Raw genomic sequence first — 21,893 nt, 5'->3', positions numbered from 1 at the left:
TTAGAATCTCCCTCAACTATCAGATTTTCTACTCCTAGTTGGTTTGCGGCCTGTATTCTATGCACCACAGCCAATATCTCAGCCTTTATTGAATCGCCAACTCCCACTGGTCCTGAGAAATAGGGATAGGATGTTTCTATCCTTTCTCTTAAGATCCCTCCTATTACTAGTTCAAATTACATTTTATGATCTCACAATTAGAAATAATGACTAAATTCAAAAATAGGGGCATTTTATAAAAAAAGTTCCACAAGATTATTCATACTTTTAAGAGTAGTATAGATAGATATTAGACGTGTTCAATTTTTTCTGCAATTTTTATATTTCTATGTATATAAAAATAATTCTTATTTTTCACACCTTTTTTGTTTAATATGATGAATTTACAATATTAGAGATATGCCCCAATGTTTTCTGCAAAATTTATGCATCTTTTCATTTTTTGTGCTTTAATCTTTTTATTTTATTTTATTATTTAATTATGACATCAAAGGTTGACACATTTAACCCAAAAGTTAAATTATTGACCCACAACCAAATGGGAAAATAATTTCATTTTTAGTTATCTTAATTTTGTATTTGATTCCATTTTCAATAAAAACAAATCTGATATACCACACTTATTTTTTTTGTTAATATGATTCTAGAATATTAGAGACATGCCCATACAATTTTTTGTGTTTATTTCTATTTAAAATTTTATTATTTAACTATGACATTCCATTTGACCCAAACGGTTGAATTGCTTACCTGTCACCTAGGCGGAAAATTGGTTTTGCTTTGAAAATGTGGGTTTTGTATTGTTAAAAGTATTAAATATAGGGCTGCCAATGGATTCCAAAAGTCCATACTTGATTTGACTCCGAATCTGATTGTCCTGAATTTGGATGTTAGAAATTGCATCTGGTTAATAATTAGATCAAATGCAGATTTAACCCCATCCAATCTGATTAATACCCAAGTCCGATAAAAATTATTATTTTATGTATATATGTAGCATATTAATTGATAAGTTAATATTGTATATTTATATACATTTATTTTACATATACAAGTTAAAAAAAATAATTTTTTTAAACTCTTTTTTAATTTTTTGGTCATTTTAAAAACAATAAGATGGTTGCAGTTTATATCTGAATAATCCAATCTGATTTACAGACCTAGATATAGAACTTATAAATATAATTTATTAGTGAGAAAAATTCCTTAAATGTAGGATTTTATATGAGAGAATGGGAGTTAATACCTTAAATATAAGACTTAATGAGAGAGAATTAAATGAGGTGCAAAGTAGTAGTTCAAATTACATTTCATTCCTTACAATTTAAAATGCGACAATTGAGTACCCAAACTTTCAAAACGTGACAATCCAGTACCTGCCGTTAACTAGCTGTTAATCAGCCGTTAAGTGACATTTTAAAAAGACACAAATGCCCTTCGAGTGTCATCTAGTTTTCTTCATCAACTATCCAAACATTGACAAAAAAATTAATAGTCCCAAAGCCTTACCTCTTCTATTCAAGAAAGTTGGGGTCACCAGTATGCCCATTCAAACGTAACCCCAACTTTCTTGAATGGAAGAAGCAAGGATTTGGGACTATTAATTTTTTATCAATGCTTAGATGGTTGATAAAGAAAATTAGATGACACTCGATGGGCATTTGTGTCTTTTTCAAATGCCACTCGGCAGGTTAAATGATGATTAATGGCAGGTATTGGATTGTCACGTTTTGAAAGTTTGGGTACTGAATTGTTGCATTTTAAAGTTCGGGGACCAAAGTGGCACTAGGCACAAAGTACAGGGTACTAATAGGGAATTTTCCCATTCAAAAATATGGGCATTTTATTCAAGAAGAAAAGTTCCACACCCTCATTCACACCTTTAAATGTAGTAGAGGTATAGATCTATTTAGGTATCTGCATTTTGTGTATTGTTAGTACTTTTCCTAAATGAAATTTAGGGGAGTTCTTGCTGAAGGCTAAGGAAGAAGAAAAAGGCACAATATGAAAGATAAAAGGAAATATCTGTGTTCAGATTAACCAGTTGAAAACTGGAAATTGATATTATACTAAGGTCAGTTCTTGCAGAGATTGTCATTAAACTGATAAGATCACTTTGATATTCTGAAAACCTGAGCTGGTTTGAGGGAGCTCACCCTCCTGAAAACAGAGTAGAGTAGAGAGGAAGAAGAGAGGAGAGATGGAGGAGATCAGTAGGGTTGCATTTTTCATGCCCAGAATCGGTGAGGTAATACAATACTTATACTCTCTCTTCCGTCTCTCCTGCACATGGCTTGACTGAGATGGCTAACTAACTGGAGGGACGTGGCCGCCTCATGTAAACAAACCTCAGTGGCGGTTGTACATGGGAGATCGAGTGCTTCTCTCGTGCTTGGCCTGGCTGCTGCATGTCGTGGGCCTGGGTCTCCTGTGATGGGCCCAAATGGGTAGTTGAGGGCCTATCAGTCCCACCCTCTTCAAGAAACACCTTGTCCTCAAGGTTGATGTGAGGATATTGGTCTTTCAGTTGGTCATAGTCTTCCCATGTGGCATCTTCTGGTGGCAAGTTCTTCCACACAACCAGGGCCTGCTTGTGTAACTTCTTGCCCATTTTGACCCACCTTATATTTCTGATTTGTTGTGGCTCAATCAATATGTTCCCGTCTTCAGTGAACTGTGGGAGGGTTGGGCTGACCTTAGTGGTAGGACTTAGACATGGTTTCAGCATGCTGACATGAAAAACTGGGTGTAATTCAAGGAAGTAGGAAGCTCCAGTTTGTAAGCTACCTGCCCTACTCCAATCTCCATGAATGGGCCAAAATACTTGGGAGCTAGCTTCTGCCAAACCCGTCGGGCTACCAAAGCTTGTCGGTAAGGCTGGACTCTTAAGTAGACCCAATTCCCCACTGCAAATTCAAGCTCCCGATGATTGCGATCATAGGCTAATTTCATGCGCTGATGGGCTTTCTGCAAATGCAGCTTGAGGGATCTCAAAATCTCATCTCTGTCCAATAACTGGGCTTCTACCTCAGCCACTGTAGAAGTCCCCTTTTCGTAAGGAAGCACAGCTGGAGGATCTCTCCCATAAACTATTTTAAATGGAGTGGTCCCTGCTGAAGCTTGGTATGTGGTGTTATACCAACATTCGACCCATGGCAGCAGTAAGCCCACTGTTTGGGCTTCTCTCCGATGAAACAACGCAAGTAAGTTTCAAGGCAACGATTAACCACCTCGGACTGCCCATCTGTCTGGGGATGGTAGCTGGTGGTGTGAAGCACATGTACTCCTTGAGCAGAAAAATAAGAATCCCAGAATTTGCTCACAAAGAGGGGGTCTCTGTCTGTCAAGATAGAGTTCGGAGTGCTGTGCAATTTGGCTACCTCCTGGACATAAGCTCGAGCCACTGTGGAAGCTGTGTACGGCTGTGGTAGCGCCAAGAAATGAGCATATTTGCTTAGGCGGTCCACAATTACCAGGATCACCGACTTCCCTGCTGATTTAGGCAACCTGGTAATAAAATCCATGGTAATGTCTTCCCATACTCGTTCTGGAATGGGTAAGGGCTGAAGTAGACCTGCAGGAGACTGGGTGCTATACTTGTGCTGCTGGCATATTTCACAACAGGCCACATAACTCTGAACCATACGTCTCATTCCCCTCCAGTAGTAGTGGCTCGCCATCCTCTTGTAGGTTCTGAGAAATCCGGAATGCCCACCTATAGCCGAGTCATGAAATAGCTTGAGCAACTCCTTCTGATACTCTGATGTGCTGGCTACTACCACACGACCTTTATAGAAGAGTGTAGTACCAGTTACGGAATATCCTGGCACTAAAGTGGGATCCTTGCTCCATTGGGATCGGGTCTGGCTGAGTTCTGGATCTGATTGTGCCTCCTGCTGGATGAGGTCATACAAGGGGTAATTGGGTTTAGATAGGCCCATCAGCTGGAAATCTTCTACCCTGGATAGTGCATCTGCCACTGCATTTGAAGGCCCAGGTTTATATTCAATATGAAAATCGTAACCCAGAAGTTTGTAGGCCCATTTTTTCTGTTCTGGGCTGAGAATCCTCTGCTCCAATAAATGTTTAATGCTTTGGTGATCAGTTCGTACCATAAATCTCCTTCCCAGAAGGTACGGCCTCCATTTATGTACTGCTAAGGTAATCGCCATCAACTCTTTCTCATATGTGGACTTGGCTTGGGCCTGGGCTGATAGAGGTCGGCTGAAGAAAGCCAATGGTTGCCCATTCTGCATTAAGACTGCACCAATCCCCTTCCCTGAAGCATCAGTTTCCACCACAAATTCTTTACTGAAATCTGGAAGAGCCAAGGTGGGAGGCGATGTGACTGCCTTCTTAAGATATTGGAAGGCCCCTTCTGCTGCCTCGTCCCATATAAAGGATTGTTTCTTCAACAACTTAGTGAGAGGTGCGGCCAACATACCATAACCGGCGATGAAACGTCTGTAATAACCAGTCAGTCCGAAGAACACTCTAAAGTGACTTTTGGTTCTGTGGTCTTGGCCAATTGACCATGCTTGAAACCTTGTCTGGGTCTGTACAAACTTTCCCACCTGTTATTATGTGCCCAAGGTAATGAATATGGGTCTGTCCAAAGGAACATTTAGTGGGCTTGGCAAACAAGGAGTGCTGCCTAAGTTGGTCCAAAGTGCGACGCAAGTGTGTTAGGTGTGAGGCCCAGGTGGGGCTGTAGATAAGTATATCGTTGAAGAAAACCAATATATAGTGTCGCAGATACAGTCTGAAAATGTCATTCATGAGCCGCTGACAGGTAGATGTTGCGTTGGTTAAACCAAATGGCATAACCACAAATTCGTAGTGCACATCTGAGGTCCGAAAAGCCGTCTTATTTATATCTTCTGGGTGGACTCAGATCTGGTGGTGTCCGGACCTGAGATCCAGTATGGAGAAGAAGAGGACCTGGCCCAATTTGTCAAACAACTCTTCTATCAATGGAATGGGATATCGGTCCTTCACAGTGATGTTGTTGTGGGCTCGGTAGTCAACACAAAATCTCCATGTCCCGTCCTTTTTCTTTACTAGTAGGACAGGTGAAGAGAACGGGCTGTTACTGGGCAGAATGAACCCTTATCCAGGAGTTCTTGGATCATCTTATCCACTTCTACCCGCTGATAATGTGGGTACCGGTATGGATGGACATTTGTGGGAGGAACTCCCGGTTGGAGTACAATTTGGCTCTGGCCGAGACAGGTCTGGTTCCCCTTAGTATGCAGGTGAGTCCCTCATGTTGAAACTGCATTGTAAGGTCAGCCCAATTGCACATTACGGGGCCCAATTGTTGAAGCCATTCGACGCCCAGAACTATATCAGCCCCTGAAAATTCAAGGGGGTGCAGGTCTATAGTGAAGAGTTACCCCTGAATTTTAAGCCTAACTGATTTACATTTTCCCTCACATCTGATTCCTTGCCCACTAGCCACGTTTACAGCAAAGGGAGCTATGGGTTCCACATCCAACCCGAGTCTCTGGATCAACCCAGGGGTGACAAAATTTAGAGAACTTCCACTGTCGATTAGGATAGCCACTGTTTGGGCCTGAACCCACCCTTCCACCCTCATGGTATGTGGGCTCTGACAGCCCGATAGATTTTGCAAAGAAATCACATAATATTCAATTTCCATAGTTGGGACTGCTTCATTGGTTCCAACTTCTGGTTCCTGTTCACAATTGGCACCCTCCTCTTCAACCTGCAATAGGTAGAGGTGTGGGGTCTTGCACTGGTGCCCTTGGGTAACACAACCCTTTTTCTCGATGGGCCTGCATCTCGGTCCATGAGAGCTTCTTGTAAGGTACTACCATGGTCTCAGGGTTCTTGGGTGCTGGGGCTTCTGGTTTAGTGCCCGGGGTGGGAAATAAGGGTCCCGGAGCTGAATCTGCTCGACTGGTTGGGGTTCGTAACAGGGGTCCAACCATTGGACCAATCGGTCTAGTGGTTTTTCTTAATCTGTTTAGCCTGTCTTCTTGGAGTTTAGCTAGCCCGATAGCAGAGATAAGAGTTGAAGGCTGCAATGCTTTTACTTCAATCCAGTAGAAAGCCTTATGTGCTGATTTCGGCCAAGCTTCTTGTGAAAGGAAGAGGAGAAAGTTGGGGGTTTCAGCAATAGACGGAGGAAAGGGAAGAAAAGGAGAAGGTCGACTAGGACAGTGATATATAACCCTAGCCGCCAGCCCCTCATTCTATCTATAATTAACTTAAATATGGGATATTACAAAGATGCCCCTAGTAGGGCGGCAACTCAACTAAGTACTTACAATTCTTTTAAAAATAAAAGACTAATGGGCCCAAGGTCCAACAACTTCTTAATTTAAAAGAAAACAAACCAAACATAAATCGGCCCAACATAAATCAGCCCACTCAACACTCCCCCTCAAGTTGGGAATAGATGTCACACATTCCCAACTTGCATAGATCATGTTCCAGCTTATTCTTCACAACACCTTTTGTGAGAACATTAGCAAGCTGCAGATCAGAAGAAATGTATGGAAGACAAACTTCTCTAGAAGTTACCCTTTCTCTGATAAAATGTCTATCTACTTCAATGTGCTTAGTTCGGTCATGCTGGACTGGAATATGGGCAATGTTGATTGCTGCCTGGTTATCGCAGTATAGCATCATAGGTTCTTCTGCCTGTACACCGATTTCTTCTAACAGAGAACAGATCCAGAGAAGTTCTAAAACTCCATGTGCCATGGCCCTATATTCTGCTTCTACACTTGATCTTGCCACAACTATTTGTTTTTTACTCTTCCATGAGGCTAGGTTACCCCCAACTAGGGTGCACACTCCTGAAGTTGATCTTCTGTCATCAAAGCATCCTGCCCAATCCGCATTTGTATAGGTCTCTAGCGTCAGTTTCCATGATCAATAAACAATATGCCTCTGCCTGGATGTCCCTTCAAATATGCAAGGATCCTGTCAACTGCCTTCCAGTGTTGATCTCGTGGAGCATACATGTATTGACTCACTACACTTACTGCATAGGAGATGTCCGGTCTTGTCATACACAAGTATAGTAGCTGACCCACAAGTCTTTGGTATCTCCCAAGGTCCTTCATTGGTTCACCTTCTGATGCACTGATTCTATGGTTCTAATCAATGGGGGTGCTAGCTGGCTTTGTTCCAAGCTTCCCTGTCTCTTGGAGAAGGTCCAAGACATACTTCCTTTGAGAGATAAAAATTCCATGTTTCGATCCTACAACTTCAATGCCTAAGAAGTATCTTAGTTCTCCAAGATCCTTAATCTCAAATTCCTTATGCAGGTTCCTCTTCAGACTATCAATCTCACTCGGATCATTCCCAGTGACAACAATGTCATCCACATAAACAATTAGGATTGACACCAAAGATCCCCTACGCTACACAAACAAGGTGTGATCAGATTGAGTTTGAGTGTAGCCAAAAACAATTAGGGCCTTTCTGAATCTATCAAACCATGCTCTAGGAGATTGTTTCAAGCCATATAGTGACTTCTTCAGCTTGCATACCTTTCCCTTTTTAGCATTATTATAAAAACCAATTGGAAGATCCATATACACTTCTTCTTGCAGATCCCCATTTAGGAAAGCATTCTTTACATCCAGTTGAAACAAGGGCCAAGAGTATGAGGCAGGAAGAGAAAGGAGTATCCGAGTAGAGGTCATCTTTGCAACTGACACAAATGTCTCTAGATAATCAATGCCATAGGTCTGTGTGTACCCTTTTGCAACAAGTCTTGCCTTGTACCTCTCTATACTTCTATTTGCCTTATATTTTACTGTATAAACCCATCTGCATCCAATTGTCTCCTTGCTTTCTAGTAGGTCCACAATCTCCCATGTCTGATTCTTAATCAAAGCCTCCATCTCTTCCTGCATAGCTGTCTTCCACTCAGGTTTGGAGAGAGCCTCACTAACACCCTTGGGTATAGACACTGAATCCAGAGAAGAGAGAAAAGCACGGTAGGAAGGAGAAAGTCCATTGTAGGATAAGTACTGTGAGATACAATGAGCAGTGCACTTTCTCTTCCCTTTTCTAAGAGCAATAGGGAGATCAAGGTTATCTATAATAGTGTCAATAGGATCAATGGGAACTGAAATAGTGGGATTAAGAGGAATACCTGAATCCGTATCAGCCGAATCTGGAGTCTCCAAGGGATCGATAGGAAGTGGTGTGAGTTCTGTTGTAGTGGAATCAACCGCCTTATAGAGTCTCTACCGTGAGTAATGTTGTGAAATGGAACGCAAAGGAGGTGGCAAGGTGGGCGACATCGGGTGGTGGTCAAGCATAGGAGTAGACATAGGAACTGGAACTGGGAGAGGGATAGACTGCTGACTTACTTCCCCAAAATACTCTCCCTGTGAAGGATCCTTTGAGAAGAGAAGTACGTAGATTCAGAAAAGGTAACATCCATAGTAACATACTGATTCCCAGAGACTGAATCATAGCAGTAGTACCCTTGGGATCAAGCTTCGAACGGTAAGGGCCAAGAATATGTGCAAAGCAAACACATCCAAACACCCTTAGAGGAATATGAAACATCTCCCCCTGAGGAAAAAGAAGGCTGAATGGGGTCCTGAATCCGAGTACACGAGAGGGCACTCTGTTATCAGATATACTGCCGTGAGAACTACATCACCCCAAAAACGAACCGGAACTGTGGCTGTGATCATCATGCTTCTTGCCGTGTCAACGATGTGTCTGTTCTTCCTCTCTGCAACACCATTCTGCTGTGGACTATAGGAGCAACTGCTCTGATGGACAACACCATACTCCAATAGATCAACAGATATGAGGCAAAATGTCTCTCAAAATATTCCCTAGCATTGTCAGATCTGAACATCTTTATTCTTATCCCAAACAGTGTTATTACCATTTGGTGGAATTGCCTCACCAAGGATGGTACTTCATCGCGTGATTTCATTAGGTAAGTCCAGGAATATCGAGCGAAATCATCCACAAACAGGAGAAAATAGCGATAGCCGCCCATAGAGGGAACATGATAAGGGCCCCACACATCCGAATGAATAACATCAAAGGGAGAAGAACATCTTTTATTACTAGGTTTAAAAGAGTGTCTACAATGCTTTCCAAGTTCACAACCCTCACACTTCAAACTTGACAGACTCACAGACTCAAATGGTTTTGGAAACAAACAACTCAAAGAAGAAAAGGATAAATGACCCAGACGGTTGTGCCAAAGCATAATATGACCCACAGATTTTGACTCACTATCTCTGCAAACATGATGGCTTTGGTGAAGAGGGAGAGCATCTAGGAGGTAGATTCCATTCACTTCACGACCATTCCCAATCGTCCTGTTTGAATTCAGATCTTGCAAAATACGTCCAGGTGAAAAAATCACCGAGCAGTTCAGATTCTTAGTCAAACTACTAACAGATAACAAATTAGTGCTCAATCTAGGAACATGGAGGACAAAGGGTAAGCAAATAGAATCATTAATCTTGACAGATCCCTTCCCAACAATATGAACATGGGATCCATTAGCAGTTGAGACCCTATCTCTGCCAGAACAGAGCTGATAAGAGGAGAAAATAGTGGAGCAATGGGTCATATGCTCTGAGGCTCTAGAGTTTATAATCCAAGGAGATCACTCCTTACCTAAAGCAGAAACATAATTTGCAGCGACATGTGAACTGCATGTGTGGGCAAAGGAGGTAGAGTGAGCTCCACTTGTGCTACCTATACCTTGTCCGCTTACGGCTGAACTGGAACTAGCTGTATCCCTCTGATTCAGAAGTAACCCAAACCTCTCAAGCTCGGCTCTTACTGCAGCAACTGCAACGGACTCCAAAGCAGCTGTAGTAGGGGGGACTGGAGTATCATCGTTAATTGCCATGTGCGCATTTTCTTTCTTATTCTTCAATCTGGTCGGCACAAGATGTGGGTGAAGCTTCCAACAAGTGTCTCTTGTATGCTTAGGCTTCTTACAGTAGTCACAGACCAAGTCCCTTTTGTCTTCCTTTTTGTTTTCATTGCCATTCTGTTTAGATTTCACAACACTTACCATAGCAGACTGATCAAAACCGAGATTTTTCATCATTACATCCCTCCTGCACTCCTCTCCTGACACAAAGGCATATGCTTGGGAGAGAGTGACACTATCCCTAGAAATAAGATGCTGTCGTGCAATGTCATACTCAGGGTTAAGGCCAACAAGAAATTCGAACACCCTATACTTCTCTAAATGTCTTTGATAGGTAGTTGCATCCTTGGTGGTTTCCCAAGCAAAGGTCTCTAGATGGTCGATCTCCTGCCACAGGGTCTTAAGGACTGAAAATAGGCTGCAACAGATCTATCTCCCTGCCTCGTGGCAATAATTTGATTTCTCAGTTGATAAGCCCTAGCAACATTCTCCCTTTGTGAATAGGTTTCTGCAACCCCATCCCATATCTCCTTAGTAGTGTTTGCCCATAAAAAAATTTACTTATATGTGGCAACATAGAATTACACAACCATGTCATTACCATATAATTTTCCTACACCCACCGGGAGTCCTCTTCACCAGTAATATATCCCAATTTAACACGAGCCCCAATGGCCATCTTTGCAGATTGGGGCCATTCCAAGTAGTTTGTACCATCCAACCTAATTGTAGTAATGGTCCCAGCTCCGAAGGGGTCTCTCCTTCCACTGGTCCCATTTCATTCCCGGGCTTATATTCAACTGTCCCTCCATGTGTCTCAAAATAGGTACAGAAAACAACCAAAAAATGTAGCAAGAACAAACAGAATACCTTCTGGAACCAACGACACTCCTTTGGTGTCCTGGACTTTCTTCCCATGAAAGATTCCTTTTCGGTGGAATGGGAGAAGAGAGAGAAAAAGCAATTGCCCTCTCTAGAAGCCTCAAAACCATATGGAACTTGAATCGCCCCTTACAAAAAACCCAGAGGAACCCTAAAAAATTAGGGCGTCACTACCTAGGTCAAAATTGAAGAGTCCAACAAAATCAAGACTCTTCCCCTTTCTCCAGTTTTTCCTGATTCTCATGAGAAACCCTAGAGCAGCTACAGGGCATACAGATCCATCAAGAAAATCCAAAAATTGGGCTACCTGAGAGCTTCGATCAGCCTCTTAAATCTCCATGCAGTCGGCCGATCTAGGGCTGCAGGAGTGAATCTCTTCAAGAACCTTCAACCTGCTCTGATACCAAGTAGAAAGCCTTATGTGCTGATTTTGGCCAAGCTTCTTGTGAAAGGAAGAGGAGAAAGTTGGGGGTTTCAGCAATAGACAGAGGAAAGGGAAGAAAAGGAGAAGAAGGTTGACTAGGATAGTGATACATAACCCTAGCCGCCGGCCCCTCATTCTATTTATAATTAACTTAAATATGGGATATTACAAAGATGCCCCTAGTAGGGCGACAACTCAACTAAGTACTTACAATTCTTTTAAAAATAAAAGACTAATGGGCCCAAGGCCCAACAACTTCTTAATTTAAAAGAAAACAAACTAAACATAAATCGGCCCAACATAAATCAGCCCACTCACCAAATCCGTATGTCTTCCCATAAACCCCCGATGAAACAGCCAACCAGAGCTGTTTCTGGCCAACCATGCACACGGGTGGCTAATCTCTCGAACTCAGTCTGATACTCTCGTACACTACTAGTCTGTTTGATGCGGGACAAGGATTCATCAAAATTTTCATACCCAGATGGTCCGAACTTCACTCGTAAGGCTTCGGTGAAGTCCATTAAAGTAGTCTGGGGGTGTGTTTTTCGGTACCATTGGTACCACATAATGGCCTCTCCATCGAGGTGGATAGAGGCAATAGGCACTCGTTGGTGCGCCGGGATCTCATGATATTCAAAATACCGTTCAGCCCGATAAATCCAAGGTACCAGATCATCACCTGAGTAAACTGGGAATATGATCTTTGTCATCTTGCCTGGGGTGATCCCGCCACGTCTACCCGCGCTGCTACTGGATCCTTCCGCTTGTGGTTCCCTCGCCATGGGTGTGGATAATCGCTCAAACTGCCCCACCAGTGCCGATAAGGTCTCCTTGATGTCCTTCAGTTCTGATGTGGTTCGGTGAACTACTTCAATCCGATAAACATGATCATCTACTGCGGTGGATCTTGTATTAGTCATCAGTGCTAGGCTCTGATACCAATTGATAAGCTCACTTAGATATTCTGAAAACCTGAGCTGGTTCGAGGGAGCTCACCCTCCTGAAAACAGAGTAGAGGAGAGGAGAGGAAGTAGAGAGGAGAGATGGAGGAGATCAGTAGGGTTTCATTTTTCATGCCCAGAATCGGTGAGGTAATACAATACTTATACTCTCTCTTCTGCCTCTCCTGCACATGGCTTGACTGAGATGGCTAACTAACTGGAGGGACGTGGCCTCCTCACCACGTAAACAAACCTCAGTGGCGGTTGCACATGGGGGATCGAGTGCTTCTCTCGTGCTTGGCCTGGCTTCTGCATGTCGTGGGCCTGGGTCTCCTGTGATGGGCCCAAATGGGTAGTCGAGGGCCTATCACCCTCATTCACACCTTTAAATGTAGTATAGATATAGATCTATTTAGGTATCTGCATTTTGTGTATTGTTAGTACTTTTCCTATTTCTGAAGACGTTTGGAAAAACCTCTTTATGGTGTGGCAACTGAAATTTGGGGAGAAAAAGTTGCACAGATTGGATGACACTTTCTTGCAGAGAATGGAATGACTAGAAAAATGAAATTTAGGGGAGTTCTTGCTGAAGGCTAAGGAAGAAGTAAAAGGCACAATATGAAAGATAAAAGGAAATATCTGTGTTCAGATTAACCAGTTGAAAACTGGAAATTTATATTAAATTAAGGTCAGTTCTTGCAGAGATTGTCATTAACTCTTTGTCTCTTAGTAATTAAAGGACAATTTAATTGGGTTGGGTTATTCATTTGTTAAATTTTGAATGTGCCCAAACACTAACCTGAGCCCAATATAGTTGAAGTTCTTAAATTCAGGTAACCTGACCTTCAAACCTAAAGTAATTTATGGATGGAGAAGGTTATTTTTTATTAAATTAATTAAAGTTTACTTTGAAAGAAACTTGAAGGATAAACCTTGCAAAGTGCAGCTTTCTTTTATGATAACTTTTGATGAAAGTCTCAGATCTTGTTTTCTTGCCACTGGACATTAAGGTGACTATTTTATGCCTTTCAATGTGAAGATCAATTGACATATACCAGTTTTTTCAATGTAGAAAAGAGGTGAAGTTTTAGGATAACTGTAACTCATGCTAATTCTTATAGGTTGAAATCAGTTCTGCATAAGTAGCATTTCTAGAATGACAAATATCTATTTCTCGAGGAGCATCTTGGTAGTTTAGAAAGAACTCACCTGCAACCATTGACAATATTTTTCTCAACTTGTTGATGTACTGGTTTCCTCTGTTCATTGATTTGAAATATCTTTTCTGTCATGCTCTAAGAGTATTTAACTTTATATCATAGGCATCAAATTTCTCAAGGAAAAAGCTGGAGAAAAAGCGAAACACAGCAGAAAGAAATATTAGCTTAAGTGTTCTTCAGCAATACTTTTCTGGCAGTCTTAAGGATGCTGCTAAAAGCATCGGTGGTAAGACTTCACTTTTATTACATAACATTGAACATTCTCATCCATTGAAAGCATTAAATCATGATTTGCAGTCTTTGCATATTAAACCATGAATCCCCATATGGCAAGGGCAAGTAAATAATGAACGTAAATTTCACTTGGTAGGATGACACATCACATAATGATTTTAAGTATTTCATTCAGAACACTAAAGCAAGAAATGTGTTTCTGCAATAATGAATATATCAATTACTAATTGCAAGGGACGTTCAAGATAAGGTTGTCAATGCCACAACCCTAGATTTAAGAGAAAAAGAAGGCAACGATACGAGGAAAGATGCTTGCTCTGGAAAGCCAGAAAGGTGTCTTATCCTCTGAATGTCTTAAGAGGCCGTTAGATAACAGCTGAATATGCTAAAACTGAGAAGTTAATTGCTTTGTCTTTAAGGCTCAATTTGGGAAGATGCAAATACAAGGTTTAGAAATACCATATATAGGGTTTTGCACTGTACATAGTTGTATTTGAACTCTTCCCAAACTGAGCCTTAATGAATAAGTTTTTTAAGAATTAAAAAGAGCAAAAGAATTAAATATCCACAATCTAATCATTGAAGGCAACTCCAAGTTAGCTATTTTTGGTTAGAAAAAGAAGAGAATGGACTGTGGGAATTTGCTTATGAAAAGAAGAAATTCAAATGGCTTTCCAGAGGCTTGGTAGTAAGATTTCAGTGGGCCAAAAGGAGTGCTAATCCTTTGTGGATGCCTTATCCAAACAGAGGGTAGGAAGGGTTCAATCTATGTGGGCTTGTTTGTCATTTTTGTGCTCTTGTTGTCCTTGGGGAGGGCTAAGAGAGTTTAACTCTCTTCTTGGATGTTGTAATTGTTGCTCTTTTATAATAAAATTTCTGTTATTGATCAAAAAAATAGTTTTTAAGGAGGTTGTGGCTCCTCAATTGCTGAAAATGAAATTGGGTAGATCACAATACCCTTAAAAATTACATTATTTAATTATTTTATCAGCTAAAAGACAAAGCAAGAAGCCTTTCAGTTCAGCAACTTCAGCTGTTGTCAAATGGCCCCTAAGTGTCTGGGAGACCATGTCTTGGCAAGGTCATACTACCAACTTTTGTTGTAATTGAAGTCTAAAAATTGCTTTGGCAAGCAATTCTGATCCCGTCACTACATGGACATAGGCAGATCCATGTGGCTTACCTGGATGGTGATAAACTATTAAATGGAAAGTTTTAACCTGCTATGTCAGACCTATACATGGCAGAGAACATTCTGTCATTGCAAGCTTCTAAGCTGGCAACATCATACACTGACTATATTTTTGGGATGTTAGGGTCTGGTTTTGGCCTTGAGCCCCAGATACTTCCGCTGTCGGCCTTCATCTATGCCAAAATGTACTATTTGGCATACATTTTACATTATGTATTAACATTTGAGATGTATTTAGGGCTATCCATGAGACCAAAATCAATAAGATACATGTAGAAGAGCTTTTGGCCTTGAGCCCCAGATACTTCCACTGATTCTTTGCAACTTTTTTCCCCTTTTGCTAGTTTGCCCTACTACCCTGAAAAGGATTTGCAGACAGCATGGAATCTCTAGATGGCCATCTCGGAAGATAAACAAAGTGAATCGTTCATTAAGAAAAATACAGACTGTGATTGATTCAGTGCAAGGAATGGAAAGAGGACTGAAGTTTGATCCTGTCACTGGGGGACTTGTCTCAGCAGCTTCAATTGTCCAAGATTTGGAGGTGAGAACCAATGTGTTCTCCCCCCAAAAAAATCTGGCATCCAGAAACCCAGACTCAACAGCAAAACATGTAATATCAGTATCACCCAGGTCTCACATTGAGGGTGATTCTACTGCAGTGAAATTGGAAGGTGGTGATTGTTCTGCTTCTGCACAGCAAGGGGAGCCTGTAGGGAACATGCTTCTATCAAATACAATCAAAGGAGAAAGAGAACCTTTGATTGATTGTAGCCATGAATATAAATTATTAGACTCTGGATTACTGCAACCAGTGAGATGCAACATAAGGGGCCAAAGCGAGGGTGGTGATTTGAGTTTGTTGAGTTCTGATTGCCTCATCACATCACAAAGCTCAAGCTGTATGCCAGCAGCTGATGGTATAGATGCTGGAATTGTTGGTGATGCACAGCCCAGTTCTTCAGGCACGACAGATTCATCAAATGGCTCAGGTTCATTGATGAATGGTAGCTCATCAAGCTCTCCAAGCTTCAATAAACAGAAAAATTCAAGAGTCAAAACATGTCCCAGAGACAGTGGATCAGTAATCACAGTTAAAGCTACTTATAAAGATGACACAGTAAGATTCAAGTTTGAGCCTGACAGAGGGTGCACCCAACTGATGGATGAAGTCGCCAAGAGGTTTAGACTTCAAATTGGAACATTCCAACTCAAGTACCTTGATGATGAGGATGAATGGGTGTTGTTGATGAGTGACTCTGATATGCAGGAATGTGTTGAGATTCTGGAATCAATTGGGTCTCGTAGTGTTAAGCTCATGGTCCGCAATCTGCCTTGTGGGACAGGGAGCTCTGATAGTAGCAATTGCTTCTTCACAGGAGGCTCATAACACTTCAGAGATGGGGTAAAGGTTGCATTTTTGTGACCTATAACCTGTTGCTGGGGCATTTTTTTGGTAGGTACGAGGATCCCTTGGAGGTGGAAGTGATGATGGTGGTAGCCTCTATTCATGGCAATAGATAGTCCTATACATGTTAGAAGTTCGAAGTGGCTTCAAGAATTTAAGGTGTTCTAAGAACTCTAAGGCAAATTAGCTTTTGCAGTTCATGTACCATTATGTACAGAACTACTGTGTGCACCTGCTGAAGGCATAGAGCAAATAATAAAGTTGTTAGACTCAGAGCTTGCAAATATTTTACTGTAATATTATGTGTTGTTGCATGAATGTATTTCTTTCTGCATCTATACATGTCCCCAGTTTGCATCTTTTGAAATTTGTCTTTGTACATAGATACAAACTGAAAAGTCAGCACCTTCCAAATTGTATACACATCAAATTAGTAGAATCAGTTGGCGAAATTTCGGTCTTCCGTATCATAAAGTTTTGAAGTCATTGGTTAAGATTTAGGAAACTTCTATTCGGGTTATTTGTATTACCAATTTGCCGATGACCCAGTAGTTGAGATGGTTGCATGACACCCCCTCCATTTAGGAGGTGTGGGATCAAGCCTGTATACATAGACTCTCCATGGTATATGAGATGGGAAAGATGTAATAACTAGAGTACAATTCAAACATCACAACTTAAGCCCCAATTCAGAGCCGGATGCTGATGGACACTCAGCATCCCTTCAAATCTGGTGGTGTGGGATAGAACCCACAGAACTGCAGGTCCTGTGGTATGGTCAATGGGCCTTGGTGTATGTTGCTCTGTATCCAAATCCCCTCTGATGTGATCATATGAATTCGAGAATGATACCAGAGAAACTTGTTACCAATCATCCAGTATCATAAAAGTGGTAACCAATTAGGTTAATTTTAGGTAATCCAAATCCAATTTGATATTTTTGACCTGGCTGAGAATTGGTTTGCCAGGTGAGAATTACGTTGAACACAATCCAAATTTTCATTCCTCACCCTAAAACCTAAGTTGGGTCTGATCTACAAGTCAACTGTCTTGACACCATTCCGTGGTTCCGTTGTTTTGCCTTAACAGAGGCTGTTTTATACCAGCACCAAACGACCGCAGAGACCGGATTTCCTACTCACTTTTCCTATCCACTCTACCTGCTGTGAATTGCAGTCACACATCTCTCAATTCATAATAGAGATGTGTGGTTCCAATTCATGGCGGGTAGAGAGTGGGTAGGAAATCCCGACTGTGTTTGCACGACCAATTGATTTGCGTAGGTCTCATGTCATCTTCTGCTTTGCCTCCACCCTTGCTGTTCTGCTGCCTTCTTCACAAATCTGCCAGTCCCCTCTGCACATAGCCATGACTTTGAAAAAATTACAACACCAAGATTCCCTATTCACACCAATATTTGGGGTTCGTGCCTCATATGCACTCATCTACTATGATTTCCTCTTCATATTCTCCAAGTACTGCTACTTTTTTTCTGAACCACAGCACGTAGTCTCTTGGTTCCTCTAAGTTACATTGCCTTAAGTTCCTTTGGTCAGCTAGCATCATTCTTTTTTCTAGTGTGAACCACTTCATCAGGAATCTCTCCACCAGATCTTCCCATGTGTTGATGCTGTTGAATGTCAAGTTTATTAACCATGAATACGCTTCGCCTGTGAGTGAGTGTCTTCAAGAATTTCCCCAATTTCAAATCTCCATCTGTAGAGTAGGGTCTCAGAGTATCCTCAAACTTATTAATGTGTTCCCTGCAGTTCCCAATTCTCCATCATACATCTGTCAAGTCGGTGGTGGTTGGTTGATAGGTGGGTAGGGCTTCTATGCAATATGGTTGGGATAAGGTCTTTGGTAGGATGAAGGTTTAGGCTTGTTTCTTGAAACAACTGATTGTAGACACTCCATGAGTTCTTCTTTGGTTAGATGTTGGACAATTTTTTTTACTTTCCAGTGTTCTGGTGATGTTGAGCCTAGATCTACAGCTACTATAGATGGTGGACAGTGTACTGGCAATGTTGGTGGTTTAGGAGATTGAGGTCTTGGTGGGATTATTACTTCTAGATGGCTCTTAGATGTTCCTGGCGTTGGGTGATTTTTTACTGGTGCGATGGGTTCAAGATCATAGGGAATGGTTCCTCTATTTATAGAAGTATGGGAACAAAGCTACATGTATGAAGTAAGAAATTCAAAATATTCCTTGGCTTAAGTTGTGCTTGGAGATAGATCTCGTAGATTTCTCTCCTCAAGACTTGGCACACGATCTATGCGTGTTAGTACAACACCCAGGTACAGCCAAACATGGTTTTCTTGATACCGATTATGTGTTTGACACCTTTGGCGTGACCCTCATCACACTCGGGTATCAACTCATTAACATTTAACTTGCCTTGCAAGACATACACATGTAGTTGGTTTTAAATCTTTCACAAGACTAGCTAAGCGGGCATGGCATCATCAGGTAAGATAGTTGACTTTTGCGAGCAAAAGGTGTTTGTTAGAAAAAATACCTACTTTTTGGTAGAAGTGGTTCTTAAAGAGGAGACCACTGTAATAATGGGAGAGTCCTGACAAACTCCACAATTCCACTAAAAAGGTCTACCTGAGTTTTTAGACCTCCCATCCATTATGGTTATCATCAAGAAACATTCTTAATGAATTTGAGGATAATAAGGTGAATCCTCTAACTTGAAGAGAAGCTATGAGGACTGAAATTGACTCAATGAAAACTAATTGAGTTTGGACTTTTGTAGAATTGCCACCTCAAGTGAAAGCATTTAGTTGCAAGTGAATCTTCAAGAGGAAGAATGACCCAAATGGTAAAGTTGAGACCTATAAAACCCAACTTGTGGTGAAGCGTTACACTCAAATACATATGAAGAAACATTCTCACTACCCATAGCTATGTTGATGTGCAAATTTAACCAACCAATCCATGAGCTGAAATGAGCTTTAAGAAATTGAAATATCCAATTTGACTCTATTGTTAAATAAATTAGCTTTAAGCAATGTTTGGATAAGCCTTTGTACAGGAAAGTAATGGAAGAAAATGGTAGCTCCCTTGTTATGAATGTGATGACATTTTACTCATTGGAAATTATGTATAAATTCTATCACAACACTCAAAGGTATGGCTCTCAGAAAAGTTTTGTGAAAAAACTAGGAGAAGCCTCCTATATTTTAGAACATCATCTTTATAGAGATAGGATAAAGTGAATTCTTGGGTTGTCTCAATTTAATTACATCGATAAGATCATAAGATGTTTAACATGTAGGATTTCAAAAAGAGTATGATGCCTTTCAGACATAGAGTCTCTCTCCAAGGGTTTCACATACCTTTTAGACATAGAGTTTCTCTCTCCGAGGGTATAACCTTAGACCCCTAAAAGAGATTGAGGATACAAAGTGCAGTCCCTATGCCTCTACCATAGGGAGACTCATTTATGCAATGTTGTGAACTTCATCTAAAGTAGCACAAGTAGTCAGTGTAGTAAGTAGATAATAGTCCAATCCAAGCATGGAACATTGAATTATTGTGAATAACATATTAAAGTACCTTAGAAGAACTAAAGACTGTTGTATATTCTTTGAGGCTGATTCACTGTAGGTTCGAAGGTATATTGATGCTAACTTCTAATGCAACCCAGATGATAGAAAATCATCATTAGGATTTATTTTTATCTTGAACTTAGGTGTCACAAGAAGGAAGAGAAGTAGGGGTCCAACAAATTTCACAATTGAAGTCTAATACATTATTGCCAATAAAGTTGTCGAAGAGGCCTTTCTTTTGGAAAAAGTTAAGGTTAATTTATTAAATGAAACAAAGATTACAAGGAGACCTCTTTAAGAGAAATAGACCAGGTCCAAGAACCTAAAATCAGGCTTACAAGTTAAATAAACTACAAGACCCCAGTTGAGACCCAAGCACTCTACTTTGGAGACATTTAGCTGTTGTTGTGCAGGAGATTAGCCTTTTGGGTAAAGAAGTTTACTCAAAAGTTTGGTGTTGTTATTTTCATAAGATCTTATGTTCTTTTCTTGTGTGACAACATTAGGGCTATTACTTAAGCCAAGGAGTCAAAACATACTCGAGGTCAAAGAACATCAAATGTAAATAGTACATCATATGGGAGATCATTAAACCTGTAATGTAGTATCTGTGGAGAGTATTGATGTATTCTAATATTATAGCCCCTGTTGCATTGTATCTTTTATTACTTTATTTTTCTCTTTCAACTCCTATAAGGGCTTTCTTGTAATCCTTTTGGCCTATAAGAGCCTTCTTGTAAATTCTTTAAGCTCATGTGGGATTACTTGTAAATATTTATAATATAAGCTCTTTGGGAGTAGGGGTTGGATTCATTCTTTGACACCCTAAAATGAAGTTCTAGACTCTCTGCTGTTCATCTTATTGACATGGTACCAGAGTAGGTTCTATGTACTAGCTTTAGCATCTGATTTCTGCTCAAGATTGAAGGTTACTCTTGAGTTCTCACATCTGGTTTGAAGCATCTATGGATTGTTTTGATCAGTCAACACTATACTTTGTTCTATTCTTGACTCTTGTGCCAACAACTTTAGGGCTTTCTTTGGTTCCCTTGTTTGGAGCATTAGATCTACACAAAACTTTGAATTTGGTATCGCCAAAAGGAGCTGTATTGATATCTCCTTGATTGGTCTGGTTCAAATTAGTTTGGAAAGGGTTTTGAGTTCTCCTTCTTCTGGTATTTCTCCTAGAAAAGGATGCCTGTCAGGTAGAGTTTTCTCCAATTTCTCTTGACTGGCTACTTTGCTCATCTTGAAACTCTAGAGTTGGTGTCGCCATAGCCTACTCTATATACTATTTGGTTTGGTTGATGATTTCAATATGTTTTGGTAGGGCTTTGATCCCTTCTTTGAATCAATAGGACTGCAATCTCACCTTCTTGGACTATTAACTTTGAATATTTTGCTAGTTGGACCTGTTTCTTAGGAAATCTTTCTTATTCTTAGTGCGTTGAAGGATTTTAGATACCTTTGCTTGAAGATCAGTCATTGTTTGTCCAGTTGTAGGCTCGACTTTAATACTGGCATAGTTTTCATCTATGAACTGTTCAATAAAATGGCTAAAAAGTAGACATCATTCAGGTGAAGTTTAATGGAACTAACTACAGCTTATGGAAGTTCCATTTTGATTTATTTATTTATTTTTTTTGTTGGGGGAAAAGGTTTAGAGGGCTATTTGAATGGTAAAGTCACTAAACCTGAAGAGACTTATGTGAAAGCATTTTGTTAAAAGACTGGTTAAAGAGTGTTTTTTCTTATGTGTTTATTTCTGTTGGTGTCACAGGGGTACTATTGTAATTCTCCTTGTCTTTATGTTATGTTCAGTCGCCCTAATATAAATATTAAAATGTTGGCACCGCCAGCATCTTTTGATGCTCTCAGGTCTCTCTCCACTCTTCTCTCTTTCTCTCGTCCATCTTCTCTTCACTTCAGTTCTAGACAAGATGGTATCAGAGTAGGACTATTAGATCTGAAAGAAGAGATTGAGCAACCCTTTTTTGTCGTCTCCCTTCACCAAATCTAGATCCAGATTCATTGAAGATCCAGATCCAGATTCAGATAAGACTGAAGTACTCTCTCTCCCTTTCTCTTTTTCTTTATTTTTTTCTGGTCCTGTGCTAGAACATAACT

At 40.7% G+C, this 21,893-nt stretch overlaps 1 protein-coding gene across 1 annotated transcript in view; it reads left to right on the top strand.

Moving 5' to 3' along the window:
- Positions 1–16,575, top strand: part of LOC148845961 (protein NLP9-like) — a 39,798-nt gene extending 23,223 nt beyond the window's left edge. The window contains exons 4-5 of the mRNA XM_088956293.1: positions 13,477–13,600; positions 15,145–16,575. Of these exons, the coding sequence (XP_088812419.1) occupies positions 13,477–13,600; positions 15,145–16,190 (1,170 nt within the window). The 3' untranslated portion in view covers positions 16,191–16,575. The remainder of the gene's footprint in view (positions 1–13,476; positions 13,601–15,144) is intronic.
- The last annotated feature ends 5,318 nt before the right edge of the window (positions 16,576–21,893 follow it).

The sequence above is a fragment of the Nelumbo lutea genome, chromosome 7, assembly GCF_056320005.1.
Source record: "Nelumbo lutea isolate HS-2025 chromosome 7, American lotus-T2T, whole genome shotgun sequence".
Classification (NCBI taxonomy): domain Eukaryota; kingdom Viridiplantae; phylum Streptophyta; class Magnoliopsida; order Proteales; family Nelumbonaceae; genus Nelumbo; species Nelumbo lutea.
Note: the sequence above shows the minus strand (reverse complement) of the source record. Positions and strands in the feature narration are given on the sequence as shown.